The 22,269-nt window shown below is 38.2% G+C and overlaps 2 protein-coding genes across 4 annotated transcripts in view; both read left to right on the forward strand.

Annotated features, from left to right (window-relative positions):
- Window positions 1–19,154, forward strand: part of LOC126791427 (biotin synthase, mitochondrial) — a 36,683-nt gene extending 17,529 nt beyond the window's left edge. The window contains exon 7 of the mRNA XM_050517880.1: window positions 19,057–19,154. The gene's annotated coding sequence lies outside the window, so the exon portion shown is untranslated. The remainder of the gene's footprint in view (window positions 1–19,056) is intronic.
- On the forward strand, window positions 6,266–19,179 carry LOC126791430 (uncharacterized). 3 transcript variants are annotated; one of them, XM_050517887.1, is made up of 4 exons: window positions 6,266–6,361; window positions 7,062–7,290; window positions 11,437–11,710; window positions 19,044–19,179. In XM_050517887.1, exons 1-4 carry the CDS (start codon window positions 6,270–6,272, stop codon window positions 19,079–19,081), a joined length of 633 nt encoding a protein of 210 aa, XP_050373844.1. In that variant the 5' UTR covers window positions 6,266–6,269; the 3' UTR covers window positions 19,082–19,179. The 3 variants fall into 3 exon arrangements, with proteins under 3 accessions (XP_050373844.1, XP_050373845.1, XP_050373843.1); XM_050517888.1 differs by lacking the exons at window positions 11,437–11,710; window positions 19,044–19,179 and adding an exon at window positions 8,137–8,585; XM_050517886.1 differs by lacking the exons at window positions 6,266–6,361; window positions 7,062–7,290 and adding an exon at window positions 9,919–10,850.
- Window positions 19,180–22,269: the final 3,090 nt, after the last annotated feature.

Raw genomic sequence — 22,269 nt, forward strand, 5'->3', positions numbered from 1 at the left:
CAACTTGTTGGTGTTGTAGTTTGAGGGAACTAATGAACTTGTTGCTGTCGGTTTATATTGATTAAATTGTTGCCTGTCGATTTATATTCATTAAATTGTTGCCACTCAAGTAATTTTTGGCCAACTTGAGGTGGCAGCAAACAAGCCATTGAGGTAATAGTGCAAGGGATACCACTTAAGTTTGTTGCCTTGTAAGTTTATGTTGATATGATTGCTGCCCCTTGAGTGATTTTTTCCCACACTGAGGTGTCAACAAAAACCATATTGTTGCCTTATAAGGAAAGATTAGATAGTTGCTTTTATGATAGTGTGATGAGGTTGCATTGCCCGCTTCTAATAATCTCTCAACTCAGGTACTTGACCTTCAAAGTAATATCTGCTTCGGAAAGATAATTCAGAAATGGTCCCTAAGGTTACCAATGATATTTATTGCATCTGCAAACATGTTGCTATACTTGGAATTTCACCACTCATTTTTTGATTTTTTGCCCAACTTGAGATGGATTCTAACAACCAACTTTTTGATGCAGTAGTTGGAGGAGACTAAAGAAATTGTTGCTTGTCAGTTTATGTTAATAAAATCGTTACCACTCAAGTGATTTTTGCCCAATTTGGGGAAGCGATAAACAAGCCATTAAGGTAATGGTGCAATGGATACCACTAAGGGTTGTTGCCTTGTAATTTATGTTGATATGATTGTTAACCTTAGGTGTTTTTATGCCCAGCCTGAGGGGCCTCATTGTTACCTCATAAGGAAAGGTTAGAAATATGCTTATCTGATAGTGATCAGAGGCTGCATTGTCCTAGAGAACATCTGTTTCATCTCACAAGGATACCCAGTGACCATTGTCATCTTCTGATAATCTATTAACTCAGATACCTGACTTACAAAGTAAAATATGCTCCTTGATTTTATGCTATGTGGATGCCTTATATATGGTACTTGTAAATTTACAACGAATATGTTTATGAAACTTGAGTAAAGAGATTGATCTGATGGTGCATGATTTACTTGTCTATGTGGTTGTATGGATAGTTTGGCTGTAAATGTTCTTTGTCAGTCGCTTCATAAAATGCCTCAAAGGATGAAAAACTCTTTGAGTATCCCTCTAAGGGTGTCGAATGGAGCATTTTGTTGTTAGGATTATTGTTGATGTAGGGTACTGAAATATGCCTCCCCCTTATCACAAAGCTTGTAAATTTGGTTTCTTTTATGTTCCTGGCCATGGATCATGGAACTTGTTTGATGCCGTGTTTGAAAGAGATATGTCCTATTGGAACATCATAATCAGGAGTTATGCTTATTGGGACCTTGTCTTGAAGCCATAGTTTTGCACAAAAATAAAATAAAATAATGATGTGTGATAATCAGAAGTGCATTGTAACATAATTGAAAATGGGTTTAGTTGTGATGCATTTTTTAGGAGAAGCATTGTGGGTATTCATGCATAGAATGGTGAAATGTTGAACTCTGAGCATATTTTGTTTTACTAAATCACTGTAAGGAACATAGTTTCCTGGACCGCAATGATAACAGGCTACGTGAAAAAAGGGTTTAGTGTTCTGTGAGACATGGTGGCTTCAGGTTCTCAACCAAAATGTGGTTATACCGGTCAGCATCCTCCTGCTTGTTCAGGAAAACTGATTCACAGTCGTGGAGTTAAAGTTGAGGGGACTCAGATATATCACTCACGAATGCTTTGATTGCAGTTTATGGAAAGTGTTCAAATCTTGAGCAAGATCTTTATTTGATGCAATGGTAGTACGAAACCTAGTCTCGTGGAATGCAATGTTTGCCCGCTTACGAACATAATAATGCAGGAACAGACTCAATAAAGCTCTTTTGTCAGATGCAAGTTGATAATGTGGGAGTATGACTATCATAATAGTTAGTCTTATTCCAGCCTGTGCTAGCTTGGGTGCGCTAAAATCACTGGGATATGGTTGCAAGAGCTTATTAAAAGGAAAGGCTTTAGGACCAGTGTTTCGATAACATATGCACTCATTGACATGCATGTAAAGTGTGGGAATTTTGAGCTGGTCAAGGATTCTTTTTAGTAATTGCCTCATAAATGTTGTATCCTCGACATCTATAATAGGGGCTTGTGCATCTCATGGTCAAAGTGGATATTGGATAATGCTCCCATGCTTTCTAAATGATGAACGAAAAGGGTGTGAAACTATTGTTTCACTTTTACAGCTGTTTGACTGCTTGTAGGAACTCAGGTCTAGTAGATGAAGGGATAATGCATTTTGAGAGCATTACTACTATTTCCTTGTTCCTGGTGCATAGCACTATGCTTGTATGGTTGATTTACTTGGTCGAGGTGGTTGTTTGTTAGAAGCATACAAATTTATTGAGATGATGCCGATTCAGCTAGACGTTGGTCTTTGGGAAGCTTTACTTATTGCGTGCTGGATATATGGTAATGTTGAGCTTGCTGAACTTTTGGCAGCCAATTTGTGGGAGTTATATCCTCCATATGCTCTTATAGGTAGCTGATGAAATTGAATCCTCTGAAGCACCCCTTATAAACTGTCTCTTGGGTTCCATATTCTGCAAATTTTGCAAGAACAACTGAAATTGTTTGGATCACAAGGTCCATCGTCAAATGTTCCTAAGATGCAGGCCAAATTGCCGACTGCACCAGTATATTCAAGGGATGGAAAATCTTTGCAATAGTCGCTCTTGCTAAATGTGATGGTTATGGCTTGTGCAGATACAACAATACAGCTCTGTGATTCAATGGAAATCATGGCTGCAGTCCTAGGTGTTTGGGCCTAAAATAATACTCCGGTATTATCTAAACTATTTAGGCTCGTGGACCGGTTATTTGGAGAAAATATATCACAGAGCAAGATTATCTGCCGTATTAGAATAGATTTAGGGGACTATCGCTGTATATAATCTGAGTTGATTAAGGAAGATGAATCTAAATCAACTAAGAGGTTCTCAAGACTTGATTCGCAAGAAAGAACAATTTGTGTTCTCTATATAAAGGGGTCGAATGTGCAGAATAACATACGCAACGTCAAAACAAACTATCGCGCAACCGCATAGTCAAATCTCCACACGGAGTAAAAGTCCGATTCGCTTCGGCAACCCAGTCTCCCATCAGAGCGGAGCTACCCAGATGTACGCCTCGCGCTGCATGTCGCAAACAAGTCCGATTAACCTCGGCAACTAGAGTCAAGTCCATCGAGTCGCTATCCTAGCTTCTAGCCAATACAAAAGTCTGCACTAGTCAGCAAATCCCATTCGCGAGAGAGTCATGCTTATTAACGACACAATATAAGCTCTGCTTTTTCCCAAGCGGTCTAAAGTAAGATCAGCCATCTACTTGAGGTGGAGTGAAAGGTACCTAGCAACTTCGGTTGTGTATAGGTCATTCGAACTTCAGCGGTTTATCAGCAACTGCGGAGCAATCGTTTGAGAAGAAGACAGTGCATGAGCGCAATCATCGTCAAACAAAGCAATATTTGTACCTAACTCAAAGGTACTGGCACGCCGGCAACAACAGAGAACGAAGGGTTGAACTGTCTAGGGTTCGACACCGGGACTTGCTGATTGTTCTCTGAGGAGGATCCGTTTTCCCAGCTCGAACACTAGGACCCAATAAGGTACTAAAGGTTGCTCTACTTTCTTCCAAGTTATGATATGGACTTGGTGGCCGTTAGAGCCTGGATAGTTGCCTTTAAGGTGATAATTACATGTGTTTCTTCAAAAGGACCATGAAATGACACTATTCTCATTTGAGCGATATTTTTTACTCTCTTTCCTAAATATAAGAAGCCAAGCGTAGATGAATGCTGCTTCTTCGGCTGCGGTTGCATTTAGTAGGATCTGGACTGAGTTGTTGTCTTGCTTATAAGGTACAGAGCAGCCATGTCATGTACCAAGTACAAGGAACCGGTATCAATTTTCATCAGCAATGAGCCTTCTACAAGCTTACAGACTATGAATGGGAATAGAGTATCCTGCCCCAAAAGGCCAAAACTGACCAAATAGTCTCCATACATACAAGCTTCTGATACAAGTTCTTCCCATGAAAGAGCCAACAAAGCTATAAAAAGTTATCTAGTCTGCAGGCATTGGATTTAGATTGAACTCAAACTATCCAAAAATAGCTAAAGCATTCTCAGCTTGTTTTTCGTTGACATATGATATCGGACCAGGTGCAGATGTGCCAAATGTGGGTAAGTTGGTGAGTCTTTTCCCTTTTTTATCTGCTTTTGTTTCTTTACTGGGGGCCTTACCCTATAATGGCATCTGTAAAAGGATGGTGACCGCAGCACTCAGGTAAGTTCTCTATCTGCTACCTCTTGTAGTATAATATGCGTTCTGTATATCTTTTCATATGGGTAGAAAATCGTTTAAAGATGGGGAATAGCAACAATATATTAGCAGTTATGCATATAAGCTATATAGATCAACGAACAAGTCTTCCACTGCAAAAATACATGCAATGCTTTGGTATGCATTTGAAAGCAAATGTATACATTAATAAGCCATTATTAGTGTCAGGTTCCTGAGCTTGGTTGTATGCATACATGCTACAAATAGACTAATATTTGTGTTCCTCTACAATAGACTAGTGGCTATTGTATGCGAATTGAAAAAACCATCTGAACACAAATATTTCCAGTCGCATACAAACTTTGCCCTATATTGATATCCTTTTATGTGGGTAGAAAACCTGTATGGATAGCCTACAGAAACGAGATAATAGCATTACTGCATAAAAGCTATATAAATCAGTACTTTAGCCCGTGTGAAAATACATACTAGCAAACATATACATACCTTGCATGACTTTCAAAGCAAACATATCCTTGCATATACTTATCAGTAGGAGAAAATATCATGCAATTTTTTCATTTATGCATCAATGATTACAGGATGCATAAGCTGAGAAATTGTGTCAATGAAATATGCACAATATTGTACAATTAAGATTGTAGATTCATTTGGTTCATTCTAGGATCTCTTCTTTGCTAAGGAGGCTATGATAGTTGATGGAAGAGTCTAGAGAAGAACATACATGCTTGTCTCTCCTTTACATCATCTTTGCATAATTCCGCCTTCCTCTGCTTCTGTAATCACACAGCTCCGTTTCTTGCTGTAACAAGGTGGTTGCAAATCATTACATATAGCTCCCCAAACACGCTCGATAATGTCCTGGTTTCAAACATCATCTAGAAGTACGAGGATGCTCTTCCCGTACATATATAGTTTAGATCTCGTTCATCCCTGGTTCTTTCGAAATCCAATTTGCACCAGAAATTGGCAAAGTTTTCTTGCCAAAGCGTCTCTGGTATTCAACCTATACTTCTGTTGCAAGCAGCTCTACTGCACCATTGGCCAAAGCCAACTTGAACTGCACCATCGATAAATTTATGAGATTAGAGGCTGCGAGCCAAAAATGACTTCCAGCTTTAATCCCTGAGATTAATAGAAAGAAATATAATCTCAAGGACTAATTTTTTTTTCTTGGGAGGGGATGGGTGGAGATCAGAGGCCGCGAGCCCAAAATGACTTCCTCGACGCTAAAAAATGAGTGGCATGGTGAGGATCATCCTTTTCCAGTAATTTTCACATGACCAACATTTTATTGCCATTTTTTAAATATTTTTTTCTATTATCTAATAATATTTTATCATTAATGATTAATTCTACTTCGTAGTATTTCAATATTACAAAGTTAGTTATGTCAAATCAGTATTAGCTGACAACTATGCCATACTCTCTTAATAATAGTGGATTAGTTGTCATAGGCACTTCACAATTTTTTATATGATGTTAGACTTTATGCTACATTAAGTCTGCAAAATGGGGAAAATTTGTATCAAATGGTTAGTTTTTCATAATCCAAAAAAAAGAAAAAAAAATGTCAGAGTTATTCATGTGTCCATTATTTAAACTGTAACGGGACAGCACAACCTCGATATTTATAGGAAGCGCTCATCATCCCAGACTTCATATTTGTCAATGAACCACAAATACTTATATCCTTTGTATGGTCACTCTGAGGGTTACCCTCAGGTTATAAAAAATTTCAGTTCCGATAAAAAAAGAGAAGAAATTGGTCATTTAGGGGAAAATCCCTCCATTATTGAAGAGGTAAAATTAAGGTGCGCGAGTTAAGTGAAAAGAAAAGAAAAGAAAAATGACCTCCCCCTCGTATGATTGGGGGCAGTAGTCACTGGTGCTAGTTTTACAAGAAAGAAAGAAAGAAAGAAAAGGTTTCAGTTGTGCTACCCCATTTGCCATGGCTTCTTCAAGGAAATGGGCAACCACCATATCCTTCATTGCTTCCTCTATCTATTTCACTGTCATCATCATTCAGATTCCTCTCTTCAGGTAAAATCCCACCCTTTTTGTCTTTCTTTTCTCTTCAGTCTCATCATTATGCACCAATTCTATATACATTTTGATTCAATAAACCAACCCAACCCATCATGCGCCTACATTCCCTTCCCAAATCCCATTTTTTAGGTCTTCAAAATGGGTCTACATTTTACATGTTGATGAAACTGAACTGATATATCTGAAATGTATGCTCAGTATGCTAAGTAGAACCAGATGTGGGTTTGTTTGCTATGATGTTTTGGCCAAATTGTTTGTTTACATTTGTGAATTCTGCTTGATTGTAAAAAATTGGCAGCTACTGAGAGATTGATTATTGAAGAAAAACTAAACTAGCTCCAGTTGTTTAGTACCCAAGTGGGGACAGTACCATGTGGCTATTTCAAAGAAGTAATATACTACCACACTTTCATGTGCTTATTTGGTAAATGGTGTTCAGCTTGCTAAAATTAAATGGGGGTTGAAAGTGTGAGCACTGAGCACACATAATAAGTTGGTAGTTGGTACCCAATTTCAGTGGTCTATTTTGGTGGTTGTGGTATCTTTACTTATTGCCAGATTTTTTTCCACCTTAGATAAAGAACCAAGCTTAATGTAATAGATAAAGATTTGCCAATTTCATTTCCTGAAACTATGTTGGGCATTTACTATATTTCTTTATCTGTGTAAGCATATGTATTCTCTTTATTTTCAGTGTCCCCTGTATATCTGGAACATGTACATCACCAGTGGCAGTCACAGCCCCTCAGCTACTGGCATGTGATTTGATTCCTACTGTTGCAATAAAGGCTCTGGTCTACCCTGGTGCTGTTGCAAAGGCATTGGTGAAAAATGAAGCAATTCCAAGCTTTAGTAACTTGAAGTTACATGACCCCTCTGCTGTAACGGCGGCTGATGCAATTGCTGATCTGCAGCGCCTGGAGGTTAGTATGTTTATAGCATTTCTCTCAACCGGATGTGATGTTCCTGAAAAATTTATCGTATCTCCGTATTAGTACATAACTTTCTCATTGAGCATTCTAAACCTTGGACACCATCGTATAAAATCTTGAGTGTTGCTAATTGTTGTTAAGTGGCCTTAAGTTTGATATGCTAAACTTAACATGGTATCAGAATTGAGATGTAATTCATCTGCCTGTCATCGCCAGCTGTTGTGTTTGTGTATTTTTTTAGGGGAAATAATGACAAATTTATTGACTAAATGTTATAATCAGAGATTAAGATATCCTCCATACTTGGAGAAATGAGAAAAAAGAAATAAATAATAAAGCTACCTAGTTTAGCCTCTTGAGCTAACATATGGGCTATCCCATTAGCCCTTCGACCCTCACAAAATCACACAAGTCTGCCGAGCTGAGAGGTTCCTCAAGTCGTGTAGAGTTTGAGTTTGTGTATTTAATTGTTTGTTTATCCCATAATAGATTTGAGTTTGATGTTCCTACTATCAAAAGACTTGCTGAAAACTGTAATCAACTGGGAACAAAAATTTAGCTCCTCTGGTAATAATTTCTGAATTCTGAAGTATTATAAATTGTTTCTCCATTCTACATATCCTTCATCCTCTGTTCCTCACCTCTTTGATATCTTTGATCCTCCTAACACACTCAAAAGAAAAAAAAAATGGAGATATATTATGAATTGAGCATGATCAAAGTGAGTGCATGGAGCAAGCTGAATGAAAAGGAAAAAACAAGTGAGGGAGAGAGAGATAAAGTGCATGAACATTTTTTTAAGCCTGTAGAACTTGTTCTCATTCTGGCTTGCACCAGGTTCTCGTTGGAAGCTACTTGTCAGTGGCTGGAGCATTCTGGGGACTTATAAAACCATGGAGAGTGAGCTTCTATGGAGTGCTTCTTATCCTATGGGGCCTTGTAAAGGAAATTATGTTGAGGAAATCAGCTAGTCCAAATCTTGTATACATCCACCCGGCAATGTCTATTGCCATCTGTTCTGCCTTCTTGTCTATAGCTAAGGATGTAAGGAGAATAATTCGAAGTTGCAGAGGTCTTCAGATTGTAAAAGAGAAACGTTCATGAGTACATGGCGTCTTCAGAAATCATCAGTTTTTTTTTTTCAAACTCTTCTGACTAATAGTGTTTAAGGAAAGAAAACCGATTTTGATGTAAAAGGTTTCATCTTTCTTTACTCTAGCTAAACAGAGAGAGAGAGAAAGAGAGAGAGAGAGAGAGAGAGAGAGAGATTTACTCTTCTGTTTCTAGCAACCAGTATTGTCATTGAAACTAACAGCATTTAGAATAGAAGCTTTCTAAAGCTATTGGCTTAATATACTGAGTTTTACTAATATTTTTGCGTAACTTAGTCATTGTGCTTTCTCTTTTCCTATTCATGTTGCATTACATGTCTATAATTGCAGCTTCTGAGTTTCTGTTTGCTTTCTGAACTCTGACTAATTTGTTATTGGAAAGGGACATAAATGATATATCGTCTGGATTTTCCTAATCATAGTCTTCTAAAATGGGTTACCCTGGGGTGAAGGAGCCCAAGAGTTCTATGTAGGAAATCAGAACTCACTGGCTTTCAAGTGTTTCTTTGTTTTGTATATATCACTATGTACATATTACAGTTTACGTCATATGGAAAAAATCTTTCTTGTTGGAATGTTGGTGTTGGTTGTTTTCCACCAACTGGTTATTTGATGCAAACCACCAACTGGTTCTTATTCGGACAATTTCAAAGCCAAAAAAAATCCAAAATTAACTTTTTTTTTCCTCAATGCTGCTGTAATTTCAGTAAGTCCTTTCCAGTTCTCACTGACACAAGAATGTTAATTGGTGAGTACATGGGGGCCTCGATCATTTTGCAGTTGCACCATACCTGTAATGAAACTGTGGACCAAATGATGCTGTTTTGCATCATTGTATGTACATGGTTTTGTGGATAAACTCGCATGGAGGGAGGGTTCAAAAATACACAATCACATGCACACGGCATCAACTGTAACTCGATCTGGAACAAGTTTGCAGTGGTATATGTATGTCATTTACTCGCCGGTTAACTTTATTTGAATTTTGATGCTATCATCAGTTGGTGTGATTCTTCAACAAGATAGAAACTAAATAGAGTAAGAGTAGTATGCCTCCTACAGGTATATGACAGGATAGTGACAGGATGGTGACAGTTTAGGGTTTAGGCTTATAACATGCTGGAGCAATTAGTAAGGTAAATAGTGCTAGGTCTCAGAAAGGAACCAAGGTGAAAATAATGAACAGGTTAATTTGGATTCCTTTTCAAGTGCTAGGTATTGTCTAGTTGGTCTGCTGGAACATGACAACATGTAGTGTCAAATTTAGCACTATTTAGAACATTACATGTAGTAATAATTCGTCTCACTTCCTTGGCTAATGCCTAATGGTCCATTGATGAATTATATGTCTTCCTTGTAGCCTTGTAGGGCATTACACAAAGATAATTAAGTGATTTAGAATTCTCAAATCGACTTCTAAGCAATCACTCACTTGCGTCTTTGTCTCCAGCTGTCTGATATTGATTTTCATATGTGCTACATGTTTTTTTTTTTTCCATTGCAGCTATCTTAGAAAGAATGATACAGGTTTCAGGTTTGGGGATTTGTGTAAGACTATTCAGGGAGAGTCCTTGGATCTGGGACTAATCTTCAGTTATAGGATTGTACTTTTGTTCTCCTTGTTTATTGATGAAGCTGGGTTTCTGCACAGGACCCTCTGCAGAATTTTCATTCAACATGTTTGGTTGTTTAAAGAATCTGTATTTCTTGCATGCTGGTTGCAAAGTTCAATAATTTTTGCAGAGCTGTAAGCATGTAGGTGTGGTTTGGTGTTGGTTTGATGGGAGTATGACAACTTCTTTTCACACTTTGAACTATCCTTTCCACAGATTAGGGTTTATAAATACACATAGCACCGTCTACAAGACAAGGTCGAATCAGTGTTTAGCTGCTCTATCCCCATTTCTCTTACACACTGAAGGTGGGAAGTTTCTGAAGTATGAAACGAATTCTGGTTTGATTACTGCTTGTAGGGGTATACCAAATACAGTTGGGATACTTGGAGGGGTGTCTGTTGATTCTGCTGTATACTTTTTGAAAAAACTAGTTCACTGGAGTAAGAATAAAGAAAGTTGCCCTCCTTTTGTTATGTGCTGTGATCCTGTGTTAAATAAAGAGTTGTCATTGATAGAGAGAAGCTCCTTTCCTTTGGTTGACTATAAAAGTGAACGAACTAAACTGAATCCTACTTCAGTTGTGGAGAATCTGAGGAATAAGAGGATTTATCTTGAAAATTCTGGAGCTTGTTGCATAGTAATGCCTTGTCATATTTCACATTCTTGGCATAATGAAATCTCTGATGGTTGTTCTGTTCCTTTCCTCCATATGGGCGAGTGTGTTGTGAAAGAGCTCAAGGAAGCGAAGTTGAAGCCACTTGAAGCTGGGAGTCCATTGCGGATTTTGACAGCAGGATTCTATCAGGAGAAACTAAAAAGCGAGGTAATCGTGTTTTGAAGTTTTTGTTTCAGGTTATGTGGTGTTGATTAATCTGATGCCGAAGAAACTATGAAGGTCATTTAAGGGCACTGGATACCCAACTTCTCTGTGTAATATCACAATATGATGAGTTCCTTAAATCCTCAATAGCATTTGATTGTGTTCACTTTTGCATTCTTCTGGTTGACGACAAGAATGGTTCAGGTTTCTGACATTTCTATAATTCTATGATACTTTTGATTGAAATAGATACAGTGCATAGACGTGTTTGGTTGCATTGAATAGAACTTTCTATAGTGCATACTTACATAAATTACTGAGTCCTACCGTTTGGGGTAGATAATTTCTTTGGAGGATATTTTACTAGACTATAGAATAACATGCCCTGCTTCATTATACTTTACTTGGTGGTAACTTCATACAATGCATAACTTTCCTGCCTGCTAATTATGAATTCCTTAGCGCATTAGAATAGCAATCATACTCATAATTTATAACTGACGAGTATTAGCTTTGAAGTGCAGTAATGTAGCAATCATGCATTTGTTTTGTGACCAGAAACTTGTACTCATTTGGATCACTATTGCAGGGATTTGAGGTTGTGTTGCCAGATAAAGCGACCATGGAACACACTGTCATCCCTGCTATTGAAGCTTTGAACAGAAAAGATATAGAGGGGTCGCAGAATCTTTTGAGGATTGCACTCCAGGTTCTTCTGGTGAGGGCTGTGAACTCTGTAATTCTGGCCTCTGATGAAATGCGGGATCTTCTTCCCCAGGATGATTCTCTTCTTATTAAATGCATTGACCCTATGGATGCATTGGCCTCGTCAACCATAAAATTGGCTACATCTGCTGCAAAAGGTACCTGAAAATACACTATCTGTAGAATCTGAATATGTATTTCATTATAATGTTGGGGAATGCGGAAGAATGAACTGTAGAATGGAAATCGAAATAACTCACAACCACAAGCGAAAATAAAAATGATAGAGAACACCGGGATTTTCTCATATGACAGTAATCTGGTATAACTACCTTTATCATCTTACCTGCCAGACCTTTATGAAAATAAAAATGTTTCTTTTCTGATAATAATGTAATGCATACCCTTCTAGAGCCATTTATTTTTATACTGAAATTCGTAAATAAATAGAATGGGAAATGTTTGTAGTTCTTGAACCTACAGTGCTACCAATTTATGTTGCATTCCTTGCTGTTTTCATGTGTTGACATGCAAAATCGATCCAAAAGTCATACTTAATCTGATATTTGTGTAGTCTGTAAAATTTCTCAGAATGCCAGTCTCACTTTCCTCTTTGCCATATACCACCTTCTCTGATTATCTGTAATATCCCACATCGGCCAACGGAGAGGGGGTGATGCGTCTTATATGTACATGCCCACCTCTATCTAATGCGAGGCCTTTTGGGGGCTCAATGGCTTCGGAGGAGAGGAGAACTCCGAAGTTAAGCATGCTTGGCCCAGGGCAATCCCAGGATGGGTGACCCGCTGGGAAGGTGCTTCTGAGCTCCCAAAAACAAAACCGTGAGGGCTATGCCCAAAGCGGACAATATCGTGTTACGGCAGAGCGGTCTGGGTCGTGACAGTTGGTATCAGAGCCTAAGTGCGTATTTGGTGATTATCAATATCATCCGGGAGCGATGATCCGACTGCAGGCGGGCACCCATCACATGCTCCTCGGTATTGATATGTCGCCGGGTACGCGAGAGTGTTAGGAGCAATACCTTATGGTTTGGTCCTGTAGAGAGTATTGTGACGATACTCCGATGATTCACCTTCTTCTGAGATTTCATGATTGATATTAGTTGGATCTATTTTTTCGAATCCGAGACTTCACATGTATGACTGAGTGTTAATTGTTGAATGGTGATGAATTTGGAAAAAGGGCCGTGAACAGGGCCGAGGACGGACGATAGGTCGCGGCCGAGGTAGGGTTGCAGGCCGAGTCCGCAATGTGGAGAACCTTTACGAGGAGGCTGCTCCACGGGCAGAACAGGTTGACCGTGCTACTGTCGTTAGAGACGACGATAGTCGTGTGTTAAGTTGATCAATGACTTTAATCGTCTGTCAACGTCTTATTTCATAGAGGCCTGGATCATATGGTAGTGGACCACTGGATCGAGGGCATCATAATCTACTTTGAGATGATTGAGTACCCTGAGAAAGAGAAGAAGATGATATCGACACTTATTAGTGATAGTTCGGTAGAGGAGATGGTAGGATTGACTCCTACATCTATGAGAAACTCTTTATGTGTCACTTCGCATTTGGAGTGTTCCTCGAATTGGAGACAATGAAAGACTTGTCCTATTGTGAGTGGAAGTGGAGAGTTCTCTGCTTATTTGATCGTGATTCCGGATCACACCTATGATGTGATCATAGGAATTGATTGGTTGAGTACGCAGTACACGGTGATCGATTGTTTTGACATGGTGGGTTCATTCGTAGACCCAGGAAATCAGAGTTTCGTATCTTTGACTCGAGGCGGATAATGTCATGAGAGTTTGAGTCATGGCATATGTTGAGTATGTGGATCTGAAGTAGCTATCACATACATCGTTGTGATATCAGAGTAAAGTGAGACGTTTCAGGAGATACTGTGTTATAGCCCCTATAACGAAGACGACGTATGAATGAGACAAATGAATTCAAAGACTTAATGACTGGTGCGATCAGCTTAGAGAGGCTACAATACTCCCTGAGTTTGACATGCGATCCAAATACTGGAATGCTAACATGTTTGAGTATATAGTTTCCTATCAGGGCAGAGAACTATCAAGGAGTCTTGATAGAGAGCGTTGACCCTATATTGATATTGAGGGATGTTCAGTGTTTAAATGTTAAGGACTAGATTTTAGTTATGCAACTAATCTAAGTTGAAGCCTAACAAGGTTGAGATATTACGTTCAAGTAAGAGATGTGTAGACCATAGGTTGGAGGTGGTTAACGAAAATTTTCGTGACTAGCATCTCTAACGCTATTGCTAACAGAGTGGTAGGGCGTATGATACGTCCATAAAGTGGTAATACAATTATTGAATTGAGATTCACATTTTGTCGATGTGACATTCCAAACTTGTTTTGGTTCGGCTATAGACAATTGATGTTACACATTGTTCTTGGCTGAGCAAGAAATATAAGGTGATGGAGAAATCTCAATGTGGCAATATGAATTAATTATTTGCTAGATGAGCATTTAAATGAGAACGTTGGTCTTTCAGGATTTATTTATTTTGGTGTTGGGGATTGGAACTTCACAATGCCACTGGTCCAAATGAGACGCAATGGCGGTGAAGTAACTCTATTGAAGGTAAGGTATGAGATGACCTTAGCTTAGTGGTGTTTTAACGAATTGGTCGTGACAAGTACCTTCTAACTGGTAAGAAAATGGTTGAGGACTAAATCTTCTTTTCAAGTGCAAGTGGTGTTAGTGTTGGAGACTTAGAGTTTTTTTTTCCCTCTATGCATCAGATTCTTTATTGTTGGATAAGGCGAAGTTGACTGAAGTGTTTAACAAGGGATAAATTTTACGATAAAGAGTAATCAATTATATTACTGCTTGCAGAGAAGTTATTTTGGCCGAATGCGTTGGCCATGAGGGTTCTTAATGAAAGTAAAGAAACAACTGTTTAGAGTGGTGGTATAGCGATCATTTTGGGTTAGTTTTGAGGAGATGGTGGACCTAATATCGGGTCCTGTTTAAGTAATTACTAAACTTATTAGTACTACAACGGTGGGAGGAATCAATATTTTAGATGATGCACTGGGGCATTTGTGTGGGACCGTATGTCATGCGTGTGAAACATGTATGAACCAGGGGGTAAAGTATGTCTCAGTTGTGGTCATGGACTCAGTGAGTTAAGACCCTTATCGAGTTACCATTACAAGGAGGTGCTGGAGGAGTAACATGCACAACAACCTTTGATGATTATAAAAGATAATCGTGAACGGGGGTTGTTTGTAGATCGGAAGGAATGGTATATTCATGGTTCTAGTGATGGTTGAGGTGAAATCATAACGGTACTGTTGTGGATATAAGTACGATTACCTTGGAAGCCGATGTGTGTGATGCAAGTAGTAAGTATGTGCTAAATATTTATTTTGACTCGTGTTAGATATTGAGAGTCTTGAGCATGCATAGTGGGTGGGCAAGCTCATGACGCGAGAATTGTCTGATAACCGCAAGGGAGTAGTGAATTAGACAAAGGGGGTATGTTGACATCTCTACCGGAAGCACCATTATGTTTTGGTGACTCACATGTGGCTGTTAATGTTAGAACACGTGACGGATTGGGTGTTTGGAAGAGAGTTGAGGCAATGGAGGACATGCTGAGAGCATATATGCTGGATATTATAGGTAACAGGGAAGATCATTTGAGGATCGATTGAGTTGCTTACAACAACCGTTACCATTCTAGCGTCGGCATGGCACCTTATGGGACTCTTTATGGTAGACAGTGTCGATCACCTATCTCTTGGGCTCTTGAAAGTCTCGAGAAGGTAGGAGAACTAGCATATCGACTAGCCTTGCCTACTAACATGTTGGGCATTCACAACTCCATCCACATTTCCATGTTAAGAAAGTCGGTACCAAATGAGTTGCATGTGATCGATCATAGCGTCATGGAGGTGAAGAAAAATGCTACTTTTGTTATTTAACCGGCTGGAAATTTGGATAGACCCACAAAGGAGGAAAGAAGTTGAGCTAGTCAAGGTGCTGTGGGGTCACCATGATGAGGGTGATGCATTTTGGGAGCTAGAGTCAGACATGATGACTAGATATCCACAGTTGTTTGTTGAGTGAGTTTGAATTTCGGGACGAAATTCCTTTAAGGGGGGTAGATTGTAATAACCCTAAAATTTAAACGATGTTAGTTTGATTTGGAATTCTATAAAATTTCGATTCTTAATTAGAATGAACGTATTTGGTTGCGACGTTAGTAAACGAGAAACGGAAACGTCCTCGGAACGTTTAAATTGAAAAACGTTACATTCCGTAATGTTTATATCGACTTTTATTCCGTCGATCGGTTGCGAAAACTTCCTTCATGAAAGTTGTAGAGCTCGTCGATACGAGTTCGCGAGTATGTGACACGTTCGAATCGGACGTCGGAGGTAAAAGTTATTAACGTCGGAAGTTAGTTTCCGATTTGGAAACTAATATAAATAGAGTGTTAATGGGATTAGGGTTTCCACATTTGGGAACTCCCTCTCTCTCCTCATTCGGCCGCCCCCTTTCTCTCTCACCCTCTCGACACTCTCTCTCCCTCCCCGAGCTTTCTCTTCCTCTCCCAAAAACCTTCGCCACGATCTGGCAGCTCCGACCTCCGTGCCTCTCACCGCCGGTCGCCACACCACCACGAGCTCGACTGCGTCCTCTCCGAAGCAAGACGCGCCTCCCTTCATCGTCGTGGATCGACGCCGAGCTTCTCCATTCTCTGCAACACACCGCCGCCGAACAAGCCTTCCTTTGACGAAGCTAGGGTGCAACACAGGTGCACCTCCATCAACCCCAAGGCACGGCGCCAACTACGAACGAAGGGGGAGACACGACGACTCACCTCCACAAGAAATCGAAACGATCGGTGACAAATCCGACGGTTCAAACGTTGATTGAGGTGAGGGATTAGTATAGCTTGATTGTTGTGTTGTTTGTGTGAATTTTTGGATGATTTGGAGCGGAGATGTTGGAGATCGGAGGTGGATTGAAGGGAGGGGTTACCGCCGCTCTAGGCGGCGCGTGGGAGTGCGTGGAGAGAGTAGGAGGCGGTGTGAGGCCGCGGGAAGGAAGAGGAGGAGGAGGAGGAGAGAATCGCGGTGGCGGTGGCATCACACGCGCTGCCACAGTAAGTGGCGCGTGGGCCCCACGCGCGGCCCGCCGGAGGTGGCGCGTGTGCCACTCGCGCCGCCACGTGCGGCGGTGGGACAGTTTTGACAGAAGGGTATTTTGGTAATTTACTGTATACGGTAAATGTAAATGTAATTTTTATTTACTACGGTAAATGTAATTAAGTTTTACCTTCGGTAAATGTAAATATAAATTACTTTCGGTAAATGTAAAAAGTAATTTGTAAAAGGTAAGTAGTAAATTTTATTTACTGAGATTGTATTTACCTTTAAACAGAAATACGTATATACTATTTATACGTACAGAAATACGTATATAATATTTATACGTACAGAAATACGTATATAATATTTATACGTACAGAAATACGTATATAGTATTTATACGTACAGAAATACGTATATAGTACTTATACGTACAGAAATACGTATAAATTGAGTATTGTACAGTAACCGTGAATAGTGAATAGTGAACAGTAACTTCGTATAAACCAAAATTGCTGAACAGTAACCGTTTATTACTGTTTTGGCATTTAAAGGTTTAACGAAACGATCCTAACTTCCTTTCTTATCTTTTCAAGGTGATCTATAAGCGAGGGAAGGAAATTATCTTCGGAAATTGTGGGATTCACGCTCAAGTCAATGAGGTAAGTAAAATCTCACTGAATTACGAATCTACCCTCGTGGTGATTCAACATTTTTGGAAGTGTGTTTATTAAATGAATTACAACATGTATATAATTTAGTGGACTACATATACACAGTATAATGGTAATAAGTACATATATATATATAGTTCATTAAATTACATACTGTTATTAATTCATTAAAAATAGTCATTTCGGTGACGGAAAATTGTGCATGTGTATGTGATTTAAGTGGTACAATATGGTGAGAGATTATTGTACAAAATGTTCGGGTGTTTATGAAATATGATATGTATAGGATATAGTGGACTATGTATATATAGTATAAATGGTAAATAAATACGAATATATATAGTTCGCTATATAATATACTGTTATGATTTTTCTTGTGGTGATATTGTGAAAGTTATAAAACGTACAATATGATGAGTGATTATTGTACATGATTTTATCACGGAAAATGTGAAATATTGTGATTTGTCTTCGAACGTGATGTGTGGTACAATATGATGTGAGATTATTGTACGTGTGAGGCAAGTCGGAACCTAGCCTTTGGCCGGGCGAAGGTTACGATACAGTTAGAGCTCTAGTCTGTCTGCCTTAGTACTACATGTGAGGTAACGGGTGGTTATCTGCTCATGGGTACTCAGTTTATTTTGGATGTTGGGTAGCGGGTGGCTATCCAATATCAGCGGTGTATTACGAGAGGGGTAACAGATGTGTACCAGCGTTCTTGGTACCCGTATTATAAATGCATTTGGGTAACCAGAAGGGTTACTTAATTTCTCATGAGCGCTTCTTTTTCTTTGGGACAACCAGATGGGCCGTCCACTGACTCATAAGTGCATTTATATTTGTTTGTTTTGTGGATTTTCGTATATATTGATATGCGAGTTAAATGTTTTCATTTTACTCATACGAGCTGTAAAGCTTACCGGGTTTGTGTTTACAATCCCGGTGCACCAATTCGATGGTGTAGTGGATGACTCCGCAGGTGTAGATTAGCGGGAATTAACGGACCGCTCAGAGGAGTTGAAGTGATTTACCTCCAGCCTGTGAGAGGATTTTGTGTGACTATTTTGTGAGAGATTGTGAGGATTATTACATTCCAACTTACGTAATGTAAATTATAAATTTGGGTTGTAATAATTGGTTTTCTGAGTTGTATTGATAACTCAGTGATGATCCGCTGTGCACTTAAATGATTTCGATTTTATTGAGATTATTTTGTGTTTAACGACTTTAGAATTTTGAGTTTTTAAGCTCGAAATTTTGGGGTCGTTACATTATCCTTCTATTTTGCCGATTTAAACTGTTTTATAAATCTAAAACTTCCCTATGTTCTTGTGTAGTTCAATGTCAAGGCTATTATCCGTACCAGTTGAAATTCATGTGTTTGGGCCTAAAATTGTGATTGCACAGTCTGATAATTCTGCTACTGTGGTGATATTTTTCAGAGAATGATCACCTATTTCTTTTTTTTCTTTTTTGAGTAATCACTATTTCTTCTTACATCTTGTGAAATGTCATTGCATTGATATGTAGCACATTCTTAGTCTATTCTGTCAATTTTAATGTGTTTGTTTATGTAAGCAATAGTTAATATGAAAATATATCATATATGTTCCACTTGTAATAGTTTGTTACCAACTGCTCGTAAAACTGATTTTACTTCTGAAGTGTGGTATTTCAGGTCTCAAATTGGCAGAGAACACTAGTCAGACCGTGAACTTATTCTGAATGAGATGAAAATGCAATACTCAGAGTGGAGACGTAAACTTTTGAAAACAATTCTTTAGGGGTACTTGAGTCTTGCGTTCTCTTTTATATATGCTGACTGATGCAGAACAAATGAACAGGCCATCAAGTAAAAGTTTTACATGATTGATTAGACGTTCTTATCTTTTGAAGACACTGCATGTGGCATTGTGCTTCTGCTTGTATGTGTAGGTTTCGCTGAATTTTTATATGAATATCAGATGCAGAACTACTAGTGGTTTTAATGTTGAATTTTCTTTTTGAGAATGGGTTCTAATGTTGAATCTGAACTGGCTTTCTGTTTGATTTTGGATCTATGATCTCCTAGACATTGGTCAAATTAAATGAGTAATATTCATCTTGTTCTGGGAGGTCAACGGTTGATCCATAAAAAAATTCTTGGGGAATGACTGAACAAAAACCCTCAAAAAGGGAATCCAATTCTGTGGGCATTTCAATGTTTGCACCAACAATTAAGGGTAGTAAACTAGTAATCATCTCTCTTTGAGCTCTCTCTGTTCAGTAATTTATTATTGAATATTACTGGGGGTTAATAATATATACTCCAATGACCAGCAACTAATGGCCGGATACCAAGGATCGATGGGGTTCAGTAATTTATTATTGAATATTTTTTTTGATGAAATTTATTATTGAATATTACTGGGGGTTAATTATATATACTCGAATGACCAGCAACTAATGGCTGGATACCAAGGATCGATGGGCGGATACGGACGATCAATGTCCGGAGGTTGACGACATGTAACCGAAGTCCGACGAGGTTCGGGCCTAGTGTTTTTACTCATCAACTTACTCTTTCTATTATTGTTTGATATGTGAGGGTAATATAGTAACAAAAATGAAAAGATTTGGGCAAATGTATTATTATTTCCTTATGTTGACTAGGGCAATGTTCTAAACTATTTTCTCATTTGGGTAAATGAGCCCTAATCATTTGGTCATTTTTTCAAATTTATTTAGGAGGGTTTTGAAAATCAATGAAATCTAATTTACTTTAGTACAAATAAAGGAAAAAAAAACATAATAGTGTAACATATAAGATAATGAACTGATGAATCCACATGGGCTTTTTCAAGAAGGACCACTAAGTTGAGGACTAGTTGAGAACTAGTTGAGGACTTTCCACTTGATCAATAATTAAACCCACCTTTTGATCTCATTTTAACTTCTTAGTTGTTTAAATTTTATGTCTATATAAGTATAAGACTTTCACCAAAATCCATGATTATTAGGATATTAAAATACATCAAATCAATGGATGGATCAAATCACGGTAAAGTACTTAATTGGTCAATTACATTCATGATTGTTTTCACAATTTTTAATTTTGATGAAAATTTGCTGGTGAAGCTCATAGGTTTGGTACTGAAATTATTGGCATATGTGATATCTTCCCCATATATATCTAAAAATTAAACCGTTTCAAACACTTTCCGATGAAATGAAGTAGTCTTTAATTAGCCTCCATCTTTGTCAGCCGCTGCTTTGCTGGTAGTCTGGTACTCAATTTCTTCATCAAACTAATTTTTTTTTCAAACTCTAATTGTTTGAGTCTCTTATCTTCGTATAAACGAGCGTCATGTTTAATATCTAAATCTCTTTGTCTAATATTCATTTTATCATATTCACAAGTTTGATATCAAGAGTTCCTCTTCTAAATTGTCATCAGAGATGGACCTGAGTTTTTTTTGTGACGTTAAAAATCGTAGTTGTTTTTCTTGAAGCAAATGCCGAATTTGTGGACATTTTATTTGGTTTTTTAGGCGTTTCCATAACTTCTTTAGGGAAGTTAGGAATTGGTGCTATGCCCAAAATTTGTGAGAGTTTAGTTAGTATAGGAACTAATCATCTTCAACCAGGGTTTAAAAACTTAGAGTTTTTTTAACTTAAGCCAACAGATGAGGTGTAATAAAGTTTATGATTTGTTGAATGGGAAATCATTCTCTTATTCTTGTGTTCCATTGTATTTGTGTCGGGAATGCTATTTTCTAGCTAGGTTTGTTCCTAGTTATATCACTACGGATCCTCTTACACCGTGTAAAGAATGTGGAAAACCCATGAATTTAATTCTCCACCGTGATCTTGATGGAGATATAATTGTAGGGGGATGATTTAATATTTCACATATTTGATGATATGACTATTAACCCACAAGGAGATCATGTTCCACTCCTTTCATTTATACTTCATTGGATATCTTAAATGATGTTAAGAAGCTGAGATTCGAATGGGGTGATGTGAAGGAAATGAAGTTGGCTCTTACTACCAAAATAATATGTAACATGCTTAAGACACTCTTTAAGTGTTGTGGAAAAAAAAAATCAGTTTTAACCGATTTATTCATTGAGAAGCTGATGGAGAATGGAGCATCTCAGATCCGGCTATAACATACATCTTCAATTCTTTTGTTAGTTGTTAGTTTGCTCAACTTATGTTTGTAACTCAGACAACCTTTCATTTATTGAGTTTATGTTAAACTGTTGTGGCAACTTATCTTTTAACTGTTGTAGCAATGTTATCTTCAACTAGTAATAACATCAATGTTATCTTCAGCTAGCAAAAAAAAAAAGTAGTCTTTAAACTTTTTTTTTTTGAAGACAAAGTAGTCTTTAAACTTAAGTCCTCAACTAGGTCGTGGTCAACATTTATCTCCTATGAAGGATCAGAGCCTCACCTTGAAGAAAAGTTGCATCCTACTCTTTCTGAGCCAGATCTTCTTTCTCATGAGGATTTGGCTCAGGCTATGTCCCATTTTAGAAGCCCTCGTAAGCGAACGTGCGATGAGAGGGTATTTTAAATGGTTCTTCTACTAACACAAGTAAAAATCCAAAACATGATACATGAAGTGGGCTTCTTGGAACTGTAGGGGATGTGGGAAGGATGATTTTTTTTACTCAAGCCTTATTTTTTGTGAACCTGCTTCAACTAGATCTTTTGTGTTTATTAGATACTAAGTTGGATGAGTAGGCGCGCTGCTTCTAGTGTAGTTTCTTCTTTTCTTTTTTCCGACTTTGTTGTAGTACCTTCTAAGAGTCAATCTGGTGGTATTGTACTTTTGTGGAACCCCAATATGTTTAATATAGTTGTAGTTTCTACTTATTCTCGTTTCAGACAATGCTTAGTT

Source organism: Argentina anserina, chromosome 4, assembly GCF_933775445.1.
Source record: "Argentina anserina chromosome 4, drPotAnse1.1, whole genome shotgun sequence".
Classification (NCBI taxonomy): Eukaryota; Viridiplantae; Streptophyta; class Magnoliopsida; order Rosales; family Rosaceae; genus Argentina; species Argentina anserina.

Bases quoted from the DNA above. Each gene is read 5' to 3' on its own strand.
- LOC126791430 (XM_050517886.1), top strand. From the start codon at position 10,200: ATGACAACTTCTTTTCACACTTTGAACTATCCTTTCCACAGATTAGGG. The intron at 10,851-11,436 runs GTAATCGTGTTT...TCACTATTGCAG, and splicing joins AGGAGAAACTAAAAAGCGAG to GGATTTGAGGTTGTGTTGCC. The intron at 11,711-19,043 runs GTACCTGAAAAT...TTACTTCTGAAG, and splicing joins GGCTACATCTGCTGCAAAAG to TGTGGTATTTCAGGTCTCAA.